The sequence below is a fragment of the Globicephala melas genome, chromosome 10 (assembly GCF_963455315.2).
Source record: "Globicephala melas chromosome 10, mGloMel1.2, whole genome shotgun sequence".
Classification (NCBI taxonomy): Eukaryota; Metazoa; Chordata; class Mammalia; order Artiodactyla; family Delphinidae; genus Globicephala; species Globicephala melas.
In genome coordinates, this window is record NC_083323.1 from 58,033,145 (window position 1) to 58,057,072 (window position 23,928).

General features: G+C 46.1%; 2 protein-coding genes and 2 non-coding genes across 7 annotated transcripts in view; all 4 read left to right on the forward strand.

The window, feature by feature from the left end:
- The first annotated feature begins 5,457 nt into the window (after positions 1-5,457).
- On the forward strand, positions 5,458-11,044 carry ATP5F1B (ATP synthase F1 subunit beta). Its single transcript, XM_030866603.2, has 10 exons — positions 5,458-5,625; positions 6,089-6,271; positions 6,514-6,688; positions 7,230-7,351; positions 7,599-7,783; positions 8,299-8,457; positions 8,545-8,667; positions 9,363-9,575; positions 9,997-10,198; positions 10,777-11,044. Exons 1-10 carry the CDS (start codon positions 5,499-5,501, stop codon positions 10,872-10,874), a joined length of 1,587 nt encoding a protein of 528 aa, XP_030722463.1. The 5' UTR covers positions 5,458-5,498; the 3' UTR covers positions 10,875-11,044.
- Positions 6,342-6,416, forward strand: LOC115858788 (small nucleolar RNA SNORD59). The gene has a single exon (XR_004041792.1). It is a non-coding gene; the product is annotated as a small nucleolar RNA SNORD59 (small nucleolar RNA).
- On the forward strand, positions 7,437-7,507 carry LOC115858789 (small nucleolar RNA SNORD59). The gene has a single exon (XR_004041793.1). It is a non-coding gene; the product is annotated as a small nucleolar RNA SNORD59 (small nucleolar RNA).
- A 1,686-nt stretch (positions 11,045-12,730) lies between the features above and the next one.
- BAZ2A (bromodomain adjacent to zinc finger domain 2A) overlaps positions 12,731-23,928 on the forward strand; it is a 34,204-nt gene continuing 23,006 nt past the window's right edge. For 2 of the 4 annotated variants that reach the window (XM_030866593.2, XM_030866596.2), the window contains exons 1-2: positions 12,731-12,898; positions 17,667-17,752. The gene's annotated coding sequence lies outside the window, so the exon portion shown is untranslated. Of the gene's footprint in view, positions 12,899-14,103; positions 14,177-17,666; positions 17,753-18,214; positions 18,370-23,928 lie in introns of those variants that run through there. The other 2 variants (XM_060306919.2, XM_030866594.2) reach the window with 2 other exon arrangements.

The following is a 23,928-nucleotide window of genomic DNA, read 5'->3' on the forward strand; positions in this document are numbered from 1 at the left end:
GGTGGGCCTGGACGTAAGGAAACAAGTTAGTGCAGTAATTGAAACGGTGAAATGTAAAAGGGTAAATTTAGGCTCTGGCATTGAGAACTGGAGAGAGATTCCAGAGATATGTCAAATAGGATTTGATGATAACTTGTATATATACTGCCTGTCATGCTTTGCTCTGAACACTTAAATGTTTTCTAAACTGGAAACCAAATATTTGCTTACAAGTTATAGTGTCAGCCTGGATAACTTCATTGTTTACGTGAAGAACTTATCCAGAACTCTAGCTTAAATTTCTTAGCCTCAGATCCAGTGACCTTGACTTCCATACTCTCCTTAGCACCACATGCCTGTGGCTGTATCTCATCACAAGTTTAGGGGTGATAGCTGTAAAGCTGCTTCCAATACAGTTAACACCCTCCATGAGGAGTATACCTCCCTCCCTCAACCATTGGTTTTTTTTTTGTTGTTGTTCTCACAACTAATTAGCCTCATAGCTCTAGTTTTTTCCGTAGAACTAGACCTTGGTGGTTCTCGGACAATCAAAATCATGGGACTATGTGGATTCATCAGTCCCAGCCCTCAGATGGGCTTTCGTATAGTAGGTGATGTGGGGCCCAGGAATTTGCAATTTAACTGATACTTGACAACGATTGAAGTATGATCCCGGCTACCAGCATGAGTCTCCCCTAGGAACTTGTTAGATACATAAATTTCGGGCACCCGCACAGACCTACTAAATGAGAAATGAGACAGTAGAGTCCAGTGATCTGCCTTAAGCCCTCTAGGTGATTCTGATGTGTGCTGAAGTTTGACATCTTCTCTTTTAGATCTAAAAGGCAGATTCTGAATTAGTCCTGCTGAGGTATCAGCTCCATCCAATGTGACTTTTTGTGATGCAATGTTCTGTACCTCTCCATTGTCTGATAAAGTAGCTGCCAGCTGCATAGAGCTGTTAGGGATCTGGAATGTGGCTAGTGTGACTGAAAACTGAATATTTAATTTTATACTAAATTTAATCCCGTATAGCTAGTGATTACCATAGATAAAGCAGAGCTAGGTGATTCTGATGCTGGTGGTTCCTGGCCCACTCACTGAAAAAAAAATTCAAATTCTTATTAATGATAGGGGGAAATCCTCCAAGAATGATACAGAATGTAAAAGCTACGAAGGAAAGTTTAAAAAGAAAATCTAATATTAAAAGTAACATGGGTCAGGAGTTCCCTGGCTGGCCAAGTGGCTAGGACTCCGCATGCTCACTGCTTAGGGCCCAGGTTCATTACCTGGTCGGGGAACTAAGATCCCACAAGCCGCGTGGTGTGGCCAAAAAAAAAAAAGACATCAAAAGGTAACTTAGGTTAAAAAGTAAGTGATATACTTGAATAAAATATTTACAACATTGAACAAAGCATTTGAAGAGCACTAATCATGACAAGTCAATAGAAAAGAATGGGCAAAAGGTAGAGATAGGTAATTCACTGAAGAAATAAAAATGACAAAGTATTGTCTTAGAAATTAGGGAAATGCAACTTGAGTCAATAAAGTAATTTCATACATTTAGTATTAGGCCCTTTTTTTTAAACTTTTAGGCACATTTTTAAAAAAAAGTTTCGGCAAGGATTCTGGGAACCTGGGAAATTAGCAAAATGTTTTAGAAGGCATTTGGCAGAATCTCATTTAAATGAATATAATTTTAGGAAATTCCCTGGCGGTCCTGTGGTTAGGATTCTGAACTTTAACTGCATAGGGCCCGGGATAGATCCCTGGTTGGGGAACTAAACCCCACATCCCACAAGACTTGTGGCATGGCCCAAAAATAAATTAAACGAACATAATTTTATGCCAGCATTTTATTTCTAGGAATCTAAAGGTAGTAGTAGATGGTGTACTCAGATGTTTACAAGATATCCTTTTTTTCATTCAGTACTGCATGTAATAGCCATTTGAAACAATCCAAATAACCATTAATGGAGTAAAATAAGTTATTACACATTTTTATGGCATGAGGTGTAGCTGCAGTCAATAAAGTTAAATGTACTGACACAGAAAGTTCTCCAAAACATAAAGATTAGAAAACTTAAGCTTTCTGTAGTGTGCTTCCACTGAAGTTTCTAAAAATTGGAAAGTGCACATGTTTTATGTACATGGAATGGATAGAAAGTAATGGATGTGTGCAAAACGTTTTTAGTGGTTATTTCTGGGAATGAGATTTGGGTTGTGAAAGGATTTATTCTAATCCTGTATACTTAGAATTTGTTCATGTATTACTTGTGTTAAAAAAAAAAGTGGTTTGACAAGAGAATATTGAAATTTTGAGGTAGAACTTGAGTAGGATACTTACATGAAATGTCAGTGCTAAGCTAGTTGGAATTGAAGAGATGAAAGAACTCTGAAGCTAGGGTATTGATTGGATTATTTTCCTGGAATTTGAAATCACTCAAGATGATTGTCAAGAAATACGGTAGAGACAAAGACATTTTACTATTTCGCAGAGTAGTGAAAGAATGTGGAACATGACCATTATGGATGGCAGTAAAATTGGTAGGGAATTCCCTGGCGGTCCAGTGGTTAGGACTCTGCTTTCACTGCCGAGGGTTTAATCCCTGGTCGGGGAACTACGATCCTGCAAGCCATGTGGCGCAGCCAAAAGAAGGTTGGAAAATGCCATCTTCACCTTAAGATAAAATTCATAAGGTTTTCAGCCATGAATTGTGGGGTCAGTCATTTGGAATTAACTTCAGGTAAGAAACCAGATTAGGTCTTTGTGGTCTCTGTTGTCCCATGGAAAGTAACTTGTATTTTACATGAAATACTATCTGGGAATCAAGAAATACAAAGTAGGACCAAAACATGTCAGAACTCTAAAATAGATGACATTATTCAGAAGTACTGTTGTTAAGGCCTATCTCAAACCAAGCTAATCAAGTTTATTTACTTTTATTTTAGACAGTATTACTTATAAATTTAGCAGGTTATCTGATTTCAGAAGAGGACTTGAGGTTGCTGGGGCCAAACTGACAGCAAAGAAGTTAGAAAAATCAATTTACAAAGTTGAGCATAGTGGAGAAATATGCCTCGGTAACATTGAAAGCATTTAGCGTTGCATTTTGGTACAAAGATTTAATTATAACCCAGCTGCCCAAAGAACAGTTAAATTTCCTGATAATCTGCTAAAAAGACAAATGTGTAAATACATTTCAAAAAGTGATGAGCCTCAGTTAACCTGGAAATTTAGGTCGAAATCTTCACTTTGAAACTTCGATTGTCAGTTTAAATGTTTAACGGTTAATAAAATTTTGGCCACGACCAAAATTGGTGATACAAAACCAAAGGATCTTAACACTGTGTCAATAGTAAGTAAAAATACTAGCCAACACAAAGACAGTGCTAACTATGTGCCAGATGCCAGACATTGTTCTAAATGCTTCTTCTCACATTGTAATCTACTTAATTTTTGAGACGCCCTTATGAGATTATCTCATAATGAGGAAAGTGATATACAGAGATTTTAAACTTAGTGAGTTTAGTAAGTGGCAAAAACAAGATTTTAAACCCAGTCTGGGACTTCCCTGGTGGTCCAGTGGCTAAGGCTCTGTGATACCAATGCAGGGGGCCTGGGTTTGATCCCTGGTCAGGGAACTAGATCCCACGTGCCACAACTAAGAGTTCACATGCTGTAAATCCCTCATTCTGTAACCAAAAAACTCCCGCGTGCTGCAACTAAGGCCCAGCACAGCAAAATAAATATTTTTTAAAATTAAAAAAAACACAATATGGCTCCAGGAGCAATACTCTTTTAAGTATCTTATCCTATCTATAGAAACCTCAACTCTAATAGTCGAGGGAGGCAAGTGAAATATATAGGTCCCTATTAACTGGGATGCTGCCCAGCATAATGGGAAGAGCACAAATTGCAAAACAAAAATGTATATCCTGCATCCATTGAAAGTACCTTTGACCCCACATTACCATGGAATGAATTCCTAGTTGCCAAACCCAGTTCTTTACAGCCCTTATTTTATAGAATGGTTATGTGATTTATACTATTGACCACTTTCTCTTTAACATTCTCTATTTTTGATGCTTATACTATGTTCTTTGGTCTTTTCCTTATTCCTCTGCTGCTTCCTTACATAGTTTATTTTTTTCTACCTGCCCCATACATGTTGCTGTTTTCTTGGGTTCTTTCCCTCTTACTAGGCAAGATTACCAAAGACACTTGAAATTTAACATTCTCTTCTATTCCTGCTTTCTCCTTTAAATTCTCTGATAGTTCTTGCTGTCAAATAGGAAACTTTCACTATCACGCATAAAAATGAGAACTAATGTGTGCTGGCCAGAGAAAGTCTGGGGAACTAGCTTCATGCTGAACTACTCCATTTAGCCATGTTTGTTCTAATAGATTAAGGGTCTCCCCCACCCTGCCCCCAAATACCTTGAATAAAGTCAATACTACAGAAAAGGATGTCCTGTTTATTTTACCATTTTTCATGCTCAAGGACCACACACCTACCACTGCCCAGCCTCCGCTCCCATCCAAGACCCTGAGAACTGGTTCTGGCTTCTCTCTATACTCATCTCTTTACTATCTTTTTTTCCTTCCTCACCTCTGACCTTCCTCACCTACAGTTCCACAAAAGGAACATGCTGTTTAATGCAAATGTGTGCTTGGAATATTCTTCCTTCCTACTTTACCCTAGGAATTCTACTGATGTTTTGCGACCAATCTATCAGGCTCCTCCACCTAGAGACAATTCCTCCTACATTTCTAGATGACCCAAATTTATCCCCTCCTTCTTCCTCCATACATTTTACCCTATACTAACCAGGACCCATCACACTTGATTGCATTTTTTACTCATCTGTCTTTCATTAAAAGAGGTCCTAAGTCTTACTTATCTTTGCCTCCTCAATGCCTAGCACACATTTGTTAAACGACTGGTTACATGAGTTTCTTTGTAGCTTTAATTCTGTCTGGATTCCTGACCTGAGTTATCTGAAAGCTTCCAATCTCGCTAATTAGAAAAACCGTTTGCCCCTAGAGAGGGATCCTAACAGACAAGGTCAGTCAGTGGTGCTTCACGACACCACCACTTCCCTAACCCCGCCCTTGAGACTGTCACCTAGCTCAAGGTCCTATCTAAGGAGAGAGCTCAAGGACAGCCAGTTACAGCCAAAGGGCTTCCCCCACAGGAACTCGGTCCCTTTCCTAAACGCAGTTCCGCCAAGTACTCTCTCCAATTGACATCCCTGTTGTCCAATTATGTTTCGAGGCTCTGAGGGTTGCACCTAACCAGACACTGTCCAATAAAAAAAAAGAAATTCAGATTAGCACCAATTTTGGCCAATGGTTGAGAAGATGAGAGGTTATTAGCCTATAGGAGCAGCGCTGAGAGTGATGAGCAGCAAGATCATCCAGTGGCCATGCCTACTGCAGGGTAGGCCTCGCCCCCCAACTGTGGGGAGTTGGAGGCTAGACGGCTGCAGGGCTCAGTCGCCACCCGGGCTCCGCCATGTTGGGACTCGTGGGTCGTGTGGTCGCTTCCACGGCCTCTGGGGCCTTTCGGGGACTCAGCCCTTCAGCGCCGCTACCTCAAGTCCAGCTCTTACTGCGGGCCGCTCCGGCAGCGCTGCATCCTGGTAAGTGCCGTGCTTTAGGGGCTGGGTTCGTTTCTGCCGTCCCATGACCTTGAGCCTGGGGCCGATAGTCGCTTGGGCCTAAGGGATCTGTGGTGCTAGAAGGACGCCAGGGCCAGCGCCCTGCCCTCTAACGGCGGGAAAACAAGAACAGGACCGATCTAATTCCGTCTCATTTTGGAAGGGGGCGTTGTGTGACGGAAAAGTGTGGGCAGGTGCATTGACCTTCCCGTGGAATGGGGGCACCGAGCCCTCGAATAATGGGGTTTTGTGCTGGAGGATGGGAAGATGGTGCAGGCTCTTTCTCCGCTTCCAGTGCGGCCCTCCCTCTGGACCCGCCTTCCGTGCAAGCGGAAGGAGGTCGGGCCTGGGCTGTATTCACCAGTACTTGCGAGTTATGTCGGGGTTTCCGATGACCTTTAACTGTCCTAACCCCAGCTTCTTCCATATCTTTTTTGTCTGTTAGCCAGAGACTATGCCGCTCAACCATCTCCGTCGCCAAAGGCAGGCACCGCCACTGGGCGCATCGTGGCGGTCATTGGTGCAGTGGTGGACGTCCAATTTGATGAGGGACTGCCACCCATCCTAAATGCCCTGGAAGTGCAAGGCAGGGAGACCAGGCTGGTTTTGGAGGTGGCCCAGCATTTGGGTAAGTAGAATGTGTTAGGAATAGTAAAGATCTTGTTTGACCGAAATATCCCCCAAAACTAAGCTGTTTTCCTTCTATGATGATTTTATCAAAATGACTTTCGTTCTTCTGAGTTTGCTGAAGCCACATTTACGTACTGAGAAGGAGTCTTGGTTGACTTAGGTGTTCAATGCCAGTTACACTTCATTAAATATCATGAAGCCAGTATGTGCTGTATAACCCTGCAATGCCTTATCTGACAGGTGAGAGCACAGTAAGAACCATTGCCATGGATGGTACAGAAGGCTTGGTTAGAGGCCAGAAAGTCCTGGATTCTGGTGCACCAATCAAAATTCCTGTTGGCCCTGAGACCTTGGGTAGAATCATGAACGTCATTGGAGAACCTATTGATGAGAGAGGTCCCATAAAAACCAAACAGTAAGTATCCCCCTCTTGTTGCATCTACACAGAAAGGAACTGTTTTTCCTAGCAGTTTTATACATTAAGGTGACAGCCTCTACTATAGCAGAATTTTCTTGCAGAGAATACTTAAAGTACCAATATATTCATTTATTAAAACCACACAATGCAGCTTCTTCTGAAGAAAATTAATGATGCAGAAGTTCTGATGGTAAAAAAAAGAGAGAAAAAATCAAATTGCTACTTAGGGCCCAAGTTGATTATTTCAGTTCATTTTAATACCAGTGGCCTTTGTATTTCTTGTTGGTATGTGAAGAAGTGCTGTTAAGTTAGGGCTCTGTAAAAGGAAAACCTTATGACAGTTAAGGTTGTCAGGGAATGGGATTATTGCTTCCTGAGGTGATGAAATCCCCTTTATTGCAGAATATTTGGGCTTGATGGTGGGTGACAGTTTTGTCTAGAATGTTACTTAAGAGATGAGATTATGAGTAAAGAGTTAGGCTTGAGAATTGAGAGGAACTGTTTAATAAGAATAGACACTGATCTTCTACCTTTACAGATTTGCTGCTATTCATGCTGAGGCTCCTGAATTCATGGAGATGAGTGTTGAGCAGGAAATTCTGGTTACCGGTATCAAGGTTGTGGATCTGCTGGCTCCCTATGCCAAGGGTGGCAAAATTGGTATGTTAGTGGTGGGTAGATATTTTACAAACCTAATGTGTGGGAAAAAATCCTACCGTGTTAAAAGTGGGTACTGAGATCTATCCCTCACTGATGAGTAGCTTCTGACTTTCGTTCTTCTGAGTTTGCTGATGCCAGATGCCATTTCTGAGAAGGGAAAAGATGGAAAGAAACAAACAAAATTTTTTTTTGAAGTTTGCTTATTTGGAAACAAAACTCTTATTCTTTTTTTCTCAACCTCTCCTAGGGCTCTTTGGTGGTGCTGGAGTTGGCAAGACAGTACTGATCATGGAGTTAATCAACAACGTTGCCAAAGCCCATGGTGGTTACTCTGTGTTTGCTGGTGTTGGTGAGAGGACTCGTGAGGGCAATGACTTATACCATGAAATGATTGAGTCTGGTGTTATCAACTTAAAAGATGCCACCTCCAAGGTGAGCACTGAGCTGATTGATGTCCACAAAGTAGTGCCAGGAAACTGCTGCAGTTGACTGCATTGCTAGGTGAAGCCATGTTCTATATTTTCATTTTATTGTCCCAGGACCTACAAATGAAATTTGTCAGTGTTTTTCCCCCAGCTTCTAATACACTAATGTACATTTTGTTTTCTTCTTTGATATTTCTAGTCTTTGTTTTTGGTACATAGACCCATCATTTGAAAGCTAACTTTGGGGGGAGTTGAAGGTGGTTCTTATATCTCAGATTACCCTATTTTGTGCCTTTCACTTACTTACAATTTATTTCCTTTCTACTGTAAGAATATTGCCTCAGTAATTATAAGAAATTACCTTTCATGTTGTTTTGAACTACATCTCTAAAAGGGAAAATTGTGAACAAAAACATAGACATCTAAGGAGGGTTTTTTGGTAGTTTCTCTGATTTGGGGACCTTGGGTATATGGCTTTCCCACTCCTCTGCCACAATTTCTGAATTTGTATGATTACTGCAGGTAGCGCTGGTGTACGGTCAAATGAATGAACCGCCTGGTGCTCGGGCCCGGGTAGCTCTGACTGGACTGACTGTAGCTGAATACTTCAGAGACCAAGAAGGTCAAGATGTATTACTGTTTATTGATAACATCTTTCGCTTCACCCAGGCTGGCTCAGAGGTAAGAGAGAAGGCTTGAGAGAACCTGGTTCATTTGACCTTTCTATGGAATGATGCAGATAAGGCTAAAGATTTTTTTTTTTTTAAGGTGTCTGCTTTATTGGGCAGAATCCCTTCTGCTGTGGGTTATCAGCCTACCCTGGCCACTGACATGGGTACCATGCAGGAAAGAATCACTACCACCAAAAAGGGATCTATCACCTCTGTACAGGTGAGAACAGTTAAATGGATGAAAGTCTAATTTGTTTAAAGGCATGTACAGAAAGGTACAAAATCTAGTTACTTATATCTCAAAAGGCTTTTAAGTAGGTACCTGAGCTCCCTGAAATAATGTGTAAAATTCTGCGTGTGCATGTTAAAGACCCTAAAAGATTAAGAAACCACTCATCTAAACTAATTGAAGGTGTACATGTAAATGTAGATCACAAAGTAGTGGTTTCCATCCTGAAGGGGAGTGTGAAGCTGCATGGAAACTGAGCGTTGAATATGGACTACACTAACTACTACAAATTTTCAAATGTATGTAGATGGTATATAGTAAAAATTATCTAGAAGTTTGTCTAAATTTTATTAACTTTCATGGTTCATTTTCCTGATGAATTAGTATAACAGTGCAAGGGTTTTTGTTTTTTACTATTAAAGTGGGTATCACTACAATAGAGTTAAAAAGTAGGATGAAGAACAAAAGGAATAACAATGAAAATTCTTTCATCATGTCTTGGAGGGACTAGATAATCTATAAGCTTACTCAGCCACTATTAGGGGTGATAAGAGTCCACATTTTTTGAGGTGGGCTCTTGAATGCTGAGAAGATAAGAGTGACATAATGAGGAGAGGTCAGAAAAGGGGATGGCTTAAGTAGAATTACTTGGCTTCCTGCTGCTCTTCATGGGTTCTTGACTTTAGGCTATCTACGTGCCTGCTGATGACTTGACTGACCCTGCCCCTGCCACTACCTTTGCCCATTTGGATGCTACCACTGTGCTGTCCCGTGCTATTGCTGAGCTGGGCATCTATCCAGCTGTGGATCCTCTGGACTCCACCTCTCGCATCATGGATCCCAACATTGTTGGCAATGAGCATTATGATGTTGCCCGTGGGGTACAAAAGATCCTACAGGTGAGTACTGCAGGTGAGATCAGTGGCCATAAAGTCGTAGAGGGAATTTGGGGACTGTATTAGGACCGTATCTCTCCTGGTGATTTGTGATTTGCTTTAGAGCAAGAAAAGATGAGACCAGCAGTTCCTAGTGAGTGTTAATGAGGTCTCTTGAGTTTCCAGGTACTCCACGTTTGGAATCCAATATTTTCTAACACCACCTAATAGACTCGGAGTAAGGGAAACAAGACACTGATCTTAGCTGAGGGCTCTCATGACCCCCAAGTAACTAATTTGTTTCAGTTAAGAAGTGCAGTAAAGTGCTAAAATGCTGTATGGAGAGCTCAGTGTGAATATAAAGTTGTGTTAATCCTTAGGTTTTTGTCCAAATTAGAGGAATGTAAATGTTTACTAGGCCTCTCTTAATCTTGTTTTCTCATAGGACTACAAATCCCTCCAGGACATCATTGCCATCCTGGGTATGGATGAACTTTCTGAGGAAGACAAATTAACTGTGTCCCGTGCACGGAAAATACAGCGTTTCTTGTCTCAGCCATTCCAGGTGGCTGAGGTCTTTACCGGTCATATGGGGAAACTGGTACCCCTGAAGGAGACCATCAAAGGATTCCAGCAGATTTTGGCAGGTGAGATTTCAAGTATAAGGCTGAACATAAAATGGCAAAGAAACTGCAATCCCTTGAATGCTTGCTGTGCTGTGTTCCCATTCCAGGAACCATCAAGCAATATATAAGTATATTGTGCCTAATTACATAATTTTTATATAAAAGTAAGTTATTTCCCATCAGTTTTCTTTGGAAATACTCAATGTCTGAGAGTAAGACTTAGACTTACTGAGTGCTTTCATGCTAGCTACTCTTCTAAGTGAATTACAACATCCTTATAAGGAAGGCATTATTATCCTGTTTTACAAATTAGGAAACTTGAAGCATGGAAAGTTTAAAATAACCAGTCCCAATATCATACAGCCAAAGTAGCAAGAATTTGAACCCAGGTTATATGACTATGGACCATTTGTTCTTAAGCTGTACTGTAGCGTCATGTCTTGTAAATTGGATTTGTGAGGGAAGTTTAAGAAAAGATACCTAAGATGACACGATTTCACCACATTCTGACTGGTGGCCTCAAGTGGTGAGGTATGTACCCACTGCAGAAAGTTGATAATATCCTTCACTTCTCACCAGTTGGATTTTTTTCCATGTAGGTGAATATGACCATCTCCCAGAACAGGCCTTCTATATGGTGGGACCCATTGAAGAAGCTGTGGCAAAAGCTGATAAGCTGGCTGAAGAGCACTCCTGAGAGGGTCTTTTTGGCAAACTAAGCACTCATCCTCCGTGCTGTCCGTCTCCTTGCTCCTAATCCAGAAATTGCAGTTTTCTCTGTAGGCCACATTCCTGAGAGCCTTGATTGAAGACATAGTGTTCTGTCTGAAGAGTATTTAAGGTTTCCAATAAAAAGTACATCTCTCAGCATCTGTCTGTTTTTCTTGGTCTTGACAACACAGCCAACACTGACGTTTTTAATAGTAATTTTAGAATAACCACACACAAGAAACAGCACAAAGTAGGCCATATATATTTGAAATGGGGTCATCAAAAAAGAAAAGCCATTGTCTTGGATTGATGAACAGCTGTGAGTCTTGTGAATGGGTTTCCTGGGGATGATGTGATCTTAATAGTAGGGCCTCATCTTTTGCCCTTTTATGTCATTGTTCAAAGGAAGTTGATTTTTTGCCTCTTGTATATAGTGCATTTCTGCTTTTTAAAAAGCCAAAGGACTTTTTAGAAGAGCATTTTGGGAAAAATGGGTTGCGTTTAGAAATAACTGCTATTCTAAGAGAAGGCAGGGGTTAATCAGTGAATGAAATTTTTTGGAAATGATAACATGTTCTGAAGGATTAAAATTGAGTCAAAACAGCCCTCTTTTCTATCTTCTACCTTCCTTTTTTTCAGAAGGTGTTCCTAACTACTGCCTCCTAACTTATATTTTGGGCAAGACTAGTATGTTTGTGATTCCTTGAGGCAATGCAGAATATAAAGTACCATGGGGCCTATTCTGAGGTCTGCTAAAATCCCTTAAGAAAATTGGGGAAAGAATCTTACAGGAGAATAGTAATTTTCAGTGGTGTTGGGCTTGGGTTTCTGAACTAAATAATGGAATTAGACAATTTTCCCTTCATCTTAGCCCACCAAAACATGCAGGATTGCAAGGATTACTCAAAAGTACACCCACCTTTTCAAACAAGCGCAGGGTTGGATTTGATGCCCCTTAAACATTCTTTTCTGGGCCCAGACCCATCTCCTACTGCCCTCTGGTGGTGGTAGGACTGGAGGCTCTGCAAGAACTCTGATCTCACCATTTTGAAATCCATGAAGGCCATTTGCTGGGATGTGGTTCTTTGCTAATGACTGTTTACAAACCAGCTGGGGCTTTTGTCCTAAGGAGGAGCCTGAATCTATAAGCTCCACCCCGAGGCATTCAAGTCGGGTAGAAGCAGGGCAGGACAAACAGATCCCAATTCAGAGGCCCTTGGGGGCTGAAGGCTGGGGAGGAGCCTTGGGAGAGGTGCCAGGGGTGGAGTAGGGGCCTCTGAGTTTCCCCCATCTGCCTCTGACGTCCTTGGCACGTCTCTCCTGTGTCATGATTTGGACGTTAGGTGGAGCCCCTGAGCTGCCTGTGTCCAGTAGTTTGCTCCTAGAAAAGCCTGGATTTGGGGAAATGCTGAGTTATGGGGGTTGGGGGCACATCCTCTAGGTCCTTACTCTGGAGTGGGTAAGAAGCTGGTGCAGAAGCCCCCAGGGTATGGGTCCGCCCTTTCTGCTCTGTTTTCCCATGTTATCCAGATGCAGACCTAGGAACTGTGAACCTAAAGGTTGTTTCTATCATACCTCCACCCTTCCCCCCATACATTTATGTCTCTTAGCATTCATCGAGAACCTTCTCCCTCTCACTAGCTGCAACTATTTATTTCCTTCCCCCTTCACCGCTCTCTTCTTGTACCACGCCACTGGGGTGTCAACACAGATCTAACCTTCCTCCATATTTCTCCTGGTTCTGCCCTGTCCTCACCGCCTCCTCCCTCTCCACCCAGAGAAAGCCACGCCCTTCCCTCCTCCCTCCCCACCCTAGTCTGTCACACAGGGACATCACCCTACAGCAGTTCAGGCTGTGGTTCGCAGGAAGCATACATTGGCTTTTTGATTCGTGCTAGTTCCCACCTCACAGTTTGGGAGGATCTAACACCAGCCTGCACGTGAAGGGGGAACCAAGGACAGTGAGGAGCTGGGTGGTCCCAGCCCTGGAGCCCTGCCAGCCCGACATGGGTAAGTATGAGGACCAGCCCCCCGGGAAGGCCTGAGGGATGCCTACCTCCCTCCCTGGCTGACTCAGCAGGGGTGGGGCCTAACCTTTGCTCTTTTGGGGGGTGAAGGAGGGGAAACCAGACTATAGGGGCACAGGGGCTCAGCTGGTGAGGCTGCCGACCAAGGGGTCATGAGCACTGGCCAGCTCCAGCTCTGGGGAAGAGCCTAAGAGTGTACCTTAGGTTGGGGCTTTCCCCACCTCACCACCCCCGCCTCAGCCCCTTGCGCCTCCCACTTAAGCTGCTGAGATTCAAGAAATATTTCACAGCACTCACTGCTGGCTTTACCCCCACAAAAGTAAAGCCCACTTTTGGTCGCACTGGATGATTTTTAAGGTGCTTCTCCCCCTGTTTTCTCCCCAGCCTTTCAAGTCCCTGCCCTCTTCCCTCCCTGACCCTGACCCACCACCAGGTGGGGGGCTGCACTGAGCAGCTGCTTCCTGTTGCCCCAGAGGTTGCCGCAAGGGTGGTGGCGGCTGGGGGAGAACTGAACTAGAAGAAAGCCGATTCTCACGGCCCCACACCAGCCTCACTAGGGCTGCTACTGGCGATCCCCATGCTTCAGTCACTGAGAAGACAGAGAGAGGCAGGACTGAGGTTGAAAGGCCTAGGACGTCTTTGCCCTCCTGGCTTCCTGATTGCAGAAGTTTTTAAACTTGGGTCGTGCTGGGGGAAGGAGGCTGCGTCTCTCCACGGCTGTAGGGCTTGAGCCCCTGAGGAGCTGAAACACAGGGAACCTGTTCATTTAGTAGGGCCGCTGTGTGTTACCCCCCAGCACGCTCGGCCTTGAGTTCCCTCTCCGACACCTCCATTCCTCCGGAGTCCTTGCGACTCTCACTGCCTTCCTGGCCCTCCTTTGTGAAGAGATCTTTGCCGGTGCCTCCGGAGAGCGGGTGGAGCTCTCCCAGGTCCTCCAGTTCGGACCCATCACCATCCCCCACTTGACCGCAGAAGTTTCTGTCTCTTTTTCCTGGGATCTGTTCTCTTCCTCCATCTGGGATCCTTCCTGGTTCGGGCCCCTAGGAGACGCCACCCGTTTCCCCCTCCCTCAGCGGATTCTTCGCGACAGCCCTACCCGAGCGCTCGTCCCTACCCCAGTAGCTCCTGTCCCTTTAAGTGCTACCTCCCCACCCCAGCCACCCCCCCGCCACCGCCGCCGCCGGCCAGGGCTGGGGGAGGAGGCGCCGCCGCCGCCCGGCTCGGCCACCTGCGCCGCCGCCGCCGCCCGGCCCTGCTCCAGGTGAGGCCCGGAACCCACGTCTGGTCCCAGAGCCCCCGGGCGGACCGCCCCTGCGGTCCCCTGCCCCGGGATCCCCGCTGCCCTGGACTCGGGATCTGACCCTCCCCCTGCGGGAGCTGCCCTTCCTCTCTCCCCCGCACTATCTACTCGTCCATTTCTCCCCTGTCCTCTGCGACCGGAATCCGGAGGCTTCTCACGCCTCTCGGCCAACCTCTCCCGGGTACCCCTCCTGTTCCGGACCCAGGATCTCCCCCTCCCCCGCTCCTTCCTCGCCAGAAAAATCTCCCGCGGTCCGGGTTTCTCCTCCTCCCCTTTGGAACCATCGCTTTCCCACGCCATCCTAACCTCCAGTGGGAGGGGGAACAACCGCCACCCCAACTACTCTCCTTACCCGTAGTAAGGGGGGTTGGGGGCTATCATAGACTAGAGTCACTTTCAGGCCCTGCTCCGTTTAGCCCTTCAAGTTCAACTAACTCCCATCTAAAGCTTTTCTGTAGCCCTCACCCCACTCCATCTCTCCCGGACTTTGGGGGTGCGACCTCAGCACCAGCCCAGGTGGGAACGACCCTCTTGGACTTGGGGTGGGCCGGTCCAGCCTAAGAACGCTCCTGTCCCAGAGTCAGGGAATGGGGGAGGGCGCATCCAGAATCTTGTGATTCTGGGCTTAAGGGGCTGTTGGGGGACGGTGGATGAGGTTCTTGGACTAAGTCTCTAAGGGCAGTGGGGTGGTGGGGAAAGCCTGGGAAGCCCAGCCTTCTCTATTCAGATGCAAAGGGAGTCCTAAGGAAATTAGGTCTTTCTCCATCCTCTTCTGAGACCAGCATGGAGAAGCTCGTTGGGGAGTTTAAAAAAGGACTGTGCTGAATCTGAGGGGACACATACCAATTTGGAGAGAAGAGGGATGAGTTGTGGTCCTTTTGATGTGTTATAGAAGAATCTGGCCTCCCCAAAATACAGAGCGGGAGGAGACTGTTTTCCATTAACCTGGACAGGGAAGGGGGACAAGTTGGAATGGTTAAAAGGTTGAGGGCCATCTCCCTACTAGACCCTATTAACACTGTGAACCCTTCAGCCAGTGAGCACAAGGGAGGTCTTTAATAATTACCCCACCTCCACTGGGGAATTCCCCCTCCCTGCAAATCCAGCTGCGACCCTAGCCCTGCCCCTTCCCTTCTTGTGCTCTCATTCCCTGCTAACCCCAACACAACACACTCCAGAACGAGGGGACAGGGTGTCTGGATTTGCTTCAGACTCTTCTGAGTCATGTTTCACAGGCTGGGAGGGAGCTGGCGGGAGGAGAGGGTGGTCAGCAGTGGTGTTTGGGGTTGAATTCCAGTAGTACCTGGACAGGGAGAGGGAGAGGTAGAGGGATGCAAACGAATCCCCTCTCTCTCCCTTTCTGTCTCTTCCCCCTCCCAGCCCCAGCCATCTGGCTTCTGCGTGGAGCCACGCACTGTGGCAGCTGACCCCAGTCAGGGTGGTGCAGCAGGAACACAGGGAGGGTGAGAAAGGGGGAGCAGGTGCTAATTTCTCCCTCCCCATTCTCTTTATTACCCGCCCACTGGCCTGGCTTGTGAAAGGTTCAGAGTATTCCCTAGGTACCCTTCTCACAAGTTGCTGAAAAAAAGACCATTTGCCCCTTCCTCTTTCTAGTAGCTTCCTAAAGGGAGGTGGGGTGGGTGGGTGATTGGCCACATCTGATGGGGTTGAGGAATGTTTGGGGACAGAAAGGGTCAGTCTGCCCTCTGTCATCTGGATGGGGGGGAGAAGCACAGCTGCTGCTTGGGGTGGCTTCTGGCAAGAAGTAAACACCCAGCTGTTGGCATATTGACACCCCACCCTCATCCTTCCTCAAAGAGCAAGGAAGACCTCTGATTAGATGGGATGAGGAGGGATCTCATTCAAGGAGGAAGGTGATTGTAGTCTTTCCGCACCAGATGGGAAAGAATGGATCCTGCCCCACTTTCTTTTCTAATCCCAGGTGGCCCTCTCCTATCCAACACCCCTTTTCCCAATCGCTCCTGGCCGGGATAGTCCTAGGGGTTGCCCTGGAGACTAGGCCTGGGGCTCGGAAGGGGTGGGAGCAGTCAGTGGGGCACAGGAGTAACCGGCTCTTCCGGAGCCGAGTGGAGCCAGCGGGTGGGTGTGTGTGGGTGTGTGGTGGTGGGGGAAGGGGCGTGGCTACACCCGTCTGACTGGCCCAGGCTCCTCCCCTGCCGCCCGCCTCCGACTGGCCAGCCCTATGATTGGGGGCGGGAGGTAGGAAGATTCTCCCTCATCTGCCCTGGAAAAGGAAAGAGGAAAAGGAAAATAAAAAAGAGATACCTAGCTCTCTTCCTCGGCCCTTTAGGAAGCCAGTTCCATGCCCTGAGCTCTCTTCTTCACCTGTCTTTATTTTGGGAATGGGGGAAGCATTCCTTAGCAGAAATTTGCTGGATCCCTGCTTTCTCCAGAAAGAAGGACCCCCCTCTACCCTGAGTGTGGCCTCTATTTACCCAGGGGCTTGAGATCACTAGGCTGTTGGGGGTCCTTATTTTTTATACTAGGTGACCCTATAAATCTGTTACTGAGTCATGGTGGAGAAAAGGATTTTGATTTCTGTCTACTCCTTCCCACTGACAATCTACTTTTTTCAGGAAAGGGACAGAAACCCTCCCAACCCTCTTAGCCCCTCTCTCTCTGGCCCACACACTTTGAGGCTTTGCTGAAGCTCACTTCCTTCTAAGCTTCTCTGAGCCATTTGCAGTGGGGAGTGAAGTCTGTCCCCCAAATTTAGGAAGAACTCACTCCCCTGTGGAGTAAGGAAATCCAATCTACACTAATGTATTTGATCCTGCCTTACTCTGGCCCCACCCAGTTTTCAGGTCTCCTTCCTCCCCAGACTCCCAAAGGAAAAAGTATTTGTTGACCCCCCAACCTGCCAGAGTTTCATCATCCCCACTCTGTCTGTTCCTCTTCCAGAATATTCAGCTTGAGTTTTGCACAGTTAGGCAACTGTTTGTACAACTGCATTGCAATGAATTGAATGGGAATTATCTTGAAGCCTGCAAAGTCTGTTGAGTTGCAAGGAAAAGAAACCTGGTTTCTAGTCACATTTTATCCACAGTTTGACCTTGAACAAGTCGGTTAACCTCTTCAGGCCATAATTGCTTCATCTACCAAACAAGAGAATGTTGAACTAGAAATTCTCTAAATTCTAACATCATGTATGACACTGTTCTTCATTCTGGGTCCCTGCAATAGACGTTTTAGGTGATAGCTAAACTCTAGTCCTCTGCTAGATTTTTCTTTCCTCTTCTCAGAAGGTTTCACTTAGTTATATAGCCCTATCAGAAAAAGTATACTGGAACTATAGAATAGGTGGACATTTGGGGCACCTCATTTGCTGGTCAGTTTTCCTGCTTCTCCCCTGTCCCTCTGACCAGGTTTAGGTTAGACTCAGGCCTTCCCTGTCTGGTCTCTGAGCCAAGCTTCCTTTTCCTACCCACAGGAATCTTCCCGACCCCCAGAGCCCTGTGGATGTCGCCGGGAAAGTGGTGATCCAGGCAGGACCAGGCTGCCACCCACGGGACAGAGGTGAGTGGGCAGCAGAAGCAGCAGGAGCTTGCCTTTTTCCACCCCTTTACCAGGACTGAATTTTCCTGACTTACCTTTCTGCTTCTACACTTCCACTTTTCCACTACCCAGCCTGGGAAATAACTGCCCCCGAAATGATCTTAGGGGAGTGGCACATGCCTCGGTCCTAGAAATTTGGTTTAGTCTTTTAGGTTAACCTTGGGATCAGGACACGCCTTTCAGTTTGCTCAGTGTGATGCAGGACTACCGCCCACAATGAGACACAGTGCAGAGGGAGCTTCCCGGTAGGCTAGGGAGACACTGCGGCGCTAGGACCCAGATCCGGGTCGGGGAGCCGGGATGGCCGGCGCTAGGACCCGGCGGCGGAGGCCGCGGAGGGCGGCTCTCTCTCGGCCGCAGCTTCCCCGCCCCCTCCGGCTCCGGCTCACTCCTCCCCGCCGGCCATGTTGGCTCTGCTCGGGCCCCGCGGTTGAGCCGCGTCCCCCTCCCCCCTCCCGGACCCCAGACCCCCTCCCCCGCGTTCCCCTCCCCTCCTGGCGCCCGGAGCGAGGCCATGTGAACCGCCCGTCCCCCGGGGAGAGACAAGCCCCGAGCCTGGCTGGACGCCGCCGCCTCAGGTCTGTTGGGTCTGTGGCTGGGGGCCTGACGGGAGGGAGCCCCGCTTTCATCCGAGGCTTCCCTCAGGGAACCGAAGCTCTGGAGCCGCCTAGAGCCTTGCCGGGGGGTGGGGGGAGGAGACGCCAACTCGAGTTTATTTCCAGTTAGAACCCAGCCCCGGGCGGGGGTCTTCCTGCACTGGGGGGTGGGAGGAGAAGGGGGCTGGTCGGTCTGCAGAAGATCGGGATGGGGCGGCGGGGGCGGCAGCGGGAGGAGCTGTGGAGGTTCCCGGCGACGGCGGCGGCTGCGAGGAGGAGGCGGAGAAGCCGCCTGGCTGGTGGAGATGACTCCTGTGGGGGACTCGGGGTGGAATCCCCGGGAGGGGCTCCACCTCTTCAGATGGGGTGGGGATTGCCCGAGTGCGAAGGGTAGGTGAGGGGGTTCCCTGGACGGGTTGAACACTCCGTTTGTGGGGATTGGGGCGTTTTGGCAACGGTGAGTGGAGGTCAGAGGGGTTTCCAGGGGTCTCGGGGTGTCCGCTCGGCGGGGTGGGGGTGTGGAGTGCACGTTCTCTTGAGCTTGGCGAACAGGAGAGGGCCTTGCTGGAGTGGAGCTGTGCTTGGCCTGGGGCCCCCGAGTCCCGGGAGAATCCGCCACTCCAGGGATGGGGGTTGATAGGGCCGGTGCTGAGGCGTACGGATTTGAGCCGGCCTTAGGGGCCGGAGGGAAGAATGAAGAGGGAGCCCTTTCCAAGGGGGATCCCTCACTAAGGGGATCCCCATTTCCGTGGCAGAAAAGATGATCCCGCATCATCCCTTTCTTTCCTGGTGTTCCCAATTTTCAGGGGAATGCAATGCCAACAGCAGTCATCCTTTGTAGGATTTATTGGAGTGGGAGATTTGCATCCTTCGGGGGGCGATGCGGGGGGGATAGCTTCCACCTCCATCTGTACACAAACAGCCCCTCCCCCAAACCTCCCGCAGGAAGTGGCCGGGAAATGGCAGCTGTGCGTTTGCTGCTGCGTCTCTCGTTGTTTTGAAATGTCCATTTTAATCAGATTTGGTTTCATTTTCTGAGGCCTTCGGGCAAGCTTGGATCCTGCCAACCATGTGGTCTGAGAGTCCTTCGTTCGACTTTTTTTTTTTTTTTGTAAACTTAATTTGTCAACTGGAAGTAGTCACTGCAGTTGACTCCCTGATCCCAATCCCCCCTCCAAAGCATCTCTGTCTCCCTGTCTGGATTTTTTTCCCCTGAGCTAGAGGTCATAGAAAAATCAAACTCACTCATCCACCAGCAGGGCTACACAAGTGATGCAAATTCCCTCGGTGTAGAGAGCTGTCAGGAAGACTTGGGATCTTTTGTGTCAAGAGAGTGGCTTTTTGGGATCCTGCTTAATATATATTCTTATATACATACGAATATTAAATATATTCTTAAGTATGACAGTTTCTGTATTGCAGAGCACTTGAGTAAGTGAGCTTGTGACGTGATGAAGTTGATTCCGAGAGGTGGAAGAAGAGGGGAGAATGGGGAAGATTAAACTGAGTGGGGTTTGTGGGGGGGGGGGTAGGGACTGATTTGCAGAGTGAGTGTGGTGGGCTTGTTCCTCACTGGTGATTCTAGCCTAAAGATAAGTCCCTGTGGGAAGCCTGTTAGTTGACATGGGGGGGGGGGTTTACCTTCTGCAGTACCAAGTAATTAGGAGAATTAGTTATCATATGACTTATGCTTCAGTCCATAAAGGACATCTCTCTTATTACCATTCGTGGAGAGGGCTAAGCTTTTCCCTTGTTCTGTGCAAAGTCATGTGTCCAGATTTTCTCTTTTTCCCACCTGATAACTCCAGATTTCTACTATAGCATATAGTGATGGACTGTGTGTACTGTGCCCCCAGGCACTTGGTTAGACCCTGGGTTTGGTTTGAGGTGAGCTGGCCACAGGATTTTCTGTTTTGAGAGGTGAGATCATTTGGACTATCCTGAAAACTGCTTAAGTCTAACATTTAAATAATCTTTTCTATTTTCCACCTGAATTGTAGATTCTTAGATTAAAGGTCCAGGATAGGACCAGATAGACATATATGATTATGTGGCACTGGTAAGATAGCATCATTGCTCCTTTTACTGGGGCTGTTGGGGTTGATAGTCTGGAAACAGTAAAAATGAGTTCAGTGTCACTGTCCTTTTTCTTGCCCTTCTGCTTGACTGATTGGTTCCTTTGAGTTGCTTTCTTGACAGTGATTTTAAGTTCCCCATTCTTCAACCTTTGTTTACCTAGATTGGGGCCTGACAGAATAGTAAATTGATTTTCCCTGGTGGAAGTTAAAAGAATGAAGGAAGGAGAAAGACTACTCTTATTTCTTTGGACTCTTTAAGAGAAATAAAAGTTGATTTTGAGAAAGTAGATAGCTATGGCTTCATTTGATACACGACTGATCAGAAAGCTGAATGCAGTAAACCTTTCATGGCCTTTTTGTAAAGTGGATGCATTTTTCTCTCAGAGAAGTGGATTTCTTAATATTGACTTTTTTTTTTTTTTTTTTAAGCCTCTCCGTAAAGGAAAAAATTTGAGGTGTAGGGAGAACTATGTGGGCCGACCTCAGAGCCAGTCAGAAATCTAGAATGCCCTGAGAGGCTCATCTTGCAGTCTTGTGGTTCTGGAATCAGGTGTTGCCAAGAGAGAAGCAAAGCTTGTTAGGGTTACTGTGTCTTGCTGATGTTGACCTTTCTTATCACCTCTGAAGAGGTCTGCTATATTCTTTTACTAAAAGAATAAAATACAGTTAAAATAGTGTGGAAGTTAGTCCAATAACCGGTATGATGTTTGACCTTGTGTGAGATGTGTACAGTGAGGCAGTAATGCCAAAGTTTTTATTTCCTAGGACATAGAGTGAAGTATAAAACTCTTGAGGATTTCCTGGGGCAGATAATCTTCCTGATTTATTTCTTAGGATATGGATGTCCTCATATACCTCATAGCCTAAGATTAATACTTTCTCAGCATTGCTGCACATGGGTCAGAGGGACCATTTTTCACCAACTTTTTGGTCTTCATAATTTTGAGATTTATAAAATTGTGCAAAACAAAAAACCTGTCTTCTTTGAAGAGTTCTGGAGATTGTTCTTGGATTGGGTCACTGGCAGTAGAAGTAGCATTGTGTTATTGTTACGTGGTGTTCTGTCCTTCTCCTAGTTAAAGAGAATAATCAAAGGGGCATTTTACATAATGAAAATATTACCAAACAGTTTAGCAAATATTCATCAAAAACTAAAGCATGAGGGTTCTTGGGAGTTCCCAGGTGGTCCTGTGGTTAGGACTCCACGTTCTCAATGCCAAGGGCCTGGGTTCGATCCCTGATCGGGGAACTAAAATCCCACAAGCTGCGAGGTGCGGCCAGAAAAAAACAAAAACCGTGAGGGTTCTTAAGAGACAAGTGGTACTGCTACTTTTGGTCTCTTGGGCTTGGGCACTGTATAACCTGCCTTCTCAGCTCAGTTTTTATTTTAGGGGGAACGGGGATAGATTTTTGAAGGAAGGGGTGAAGTCATTAACTGTTAGAGCTGAAATTCTGAGAAACAGTCAGAGCTTGAAAGGGAAATAACCTTGTTTCCACCTCTGGAGTGTGGTTTTTAGTGTCCTGCAATTTAAAGGCATTTCCAGTCCTCTGACAGTGAAGTGACCAGAGCTGTGGCAGAAAACCTAGCCTAGATTGTTAGTATATGGCTCCTTTATTCAGTCGCCAAATACTTTAAAACCTGCTATATGCCTTCAGTGTTCAGTTAAATCACGCTTCCCTGTTTCCAGGCCTTATTTTCTGCATGAGACATATGTCTAAAATATGTCAAGATTTGGGGCCTTTCTTCCCTCTAGAAATTATCTCTGTGAAGAATGAAGCTGAATTTTTTGGTTCTCTTGAGAATGGTGGGAGCAAAAATCACAAACTTTATTGGATGAGTAAGTTGGTAGTGACAGAAAAGACAGATTTACTCATTCATTTGCTCAATCTATGAGTTCAACAAGTATTTCCTTTCATTTTTTTTAATGTACTTAGCACTAAATTAAGTGCTGGAGATATAATGGTAGAACTTAATTTCTGGTTGATGCTGTAGAACCTACGTAGTATAGAAGAAATAAGGACAGAGAACAATCATCTTTGTGTTTTTCTGTGCAGCCTGGACGTGGCGGTTGTCTTTGAGTAGCCTCCCTTAGGATAATAATCTTCCTTCTTTCCTCATCTTCCTTCTGCCTACTGTCCTGACTAGGAAAAGGGGGTTAAGGAAAGGACATTTTGAGAGAATGAGCCTCAGTCAGTATGGCTGTAGTCTGAGTCTGGGTTCCAAGGGAAGATTGTTACGAGAGCTGTCTGAATGGGCTGTCCTTACTGGGGAAGAAGGCATGTTGATTTTGTGGCTTGGCACTTGGAACTCTTTTGGTGGAGGAAGACAGCTTCGCCAGGAAGGAGTTTTTAGATTTGAAAGTGAAGGCATGCTTGTTTGCAGCATCAGGAATTGGGAGTAGTAAAAACTTTGGGATCTTCCCCAGGGTATAGGGTAGAAATGGGAAATGAGGCAGCTTTTGTGGTAGAGCAGGGTTTTTCAACCTTGCTCTTGATTGAGCAAGAACCAAATAATCCTTTGTTGTAGTGGGCTGTCTTGTGTATTACAAGATCATTAGGAGCATCCCCAGCTTTGATTTCCTAAATGCCAGTAGCGTATACCTTTCTAAATGACTAAATGTCCCCTGGGGGCAAAATCACCCTGGTTGGAAACCACTGTATTAGAGTATGGTGGATGATTCCAGAGATGTGTAGAGTTCAGAAGTATCCTTCATAACATTCACAATTACAAATCTAAAATGTAGTATGATTTACTTACTATACTGCAAGATTTAAATTCACTGTTTAGTAAAGATAGATATTTGAAATCTCTGCCCACCCCACAAAATTAGAAACCTCTCTATTTGTGGAATTTTAGTATTCTATATGGGAAGAATGAACCAAGGAGCTGCAGGGACTCAAGTGTCCAGCTAGATGGTGTTAATGTGTCTTGTCTTTCTGGGGGTAGCCTCAGAGGTCTGAGTGTTAGGGTTGGTCAGGGCACCTGCAACAGTGTTGAAATTTGTAACATTTATTTCAACACTGCATTGTCAGCCCTTTTCTGTCAAAACCATGTCACAGGTCCACAGAGTAGTAACTCTTCAGTAGCAACTGAGAGAAAGAGCAGCCTATTTGGCCTTGTGGCAAGAGCTTTACTACCTCAAGCTTAAGGGGCAATGTCCCTTAACTCTTATAAATGAAGCTTAGAGGTCCTTAAGAGATCCATTTACATACTACTGGGACTGGGCTGCTGCTGGCCTGATTGTACTTCCTGGTCAGGAGAGCTGTCTACTATTCTGGGGGTTGGGCACTGACTGATTTCTCTTTTCATTTGGCCAAAATCCCATTAGTTCAAAGGGAGACACTCTCCTTTGCTTTACTGTTCTTCTTATTAGCTCTAGATGGGAGGACATAATTTACCTTCAGGCTTTATTGTGAAAAGCATCTTGGGTAGGAAGGTTAAAATAAAATGACCCTGGTTTTA

Excerpts from the sequence above, each read along its gene's own strand:
- ATP5F1B (XM_030866603.2), top strand. The coding sequence starts at position 5,499 with ATGTTGGGACTCGTGGGTCGTGTGGTCGCTTCCACGGCCTCTGGGGCC. Across the intron at positions 5,626-6,088 it reads TCCGGCAGCGCTGCATCCTG|CCAGAGACTATGCCGCTCAA; the intron begins GTAAGTGCCGTG and ends TTTGTCTGTTAG. Across the intron at positions 9,576-9,996 it reads GGGTACAAAAGATCCTACAG|GACTACAAATCCCTCCAGGA; the intron begins GTGAGTACTGCA and ends GTTTTCTCATAG.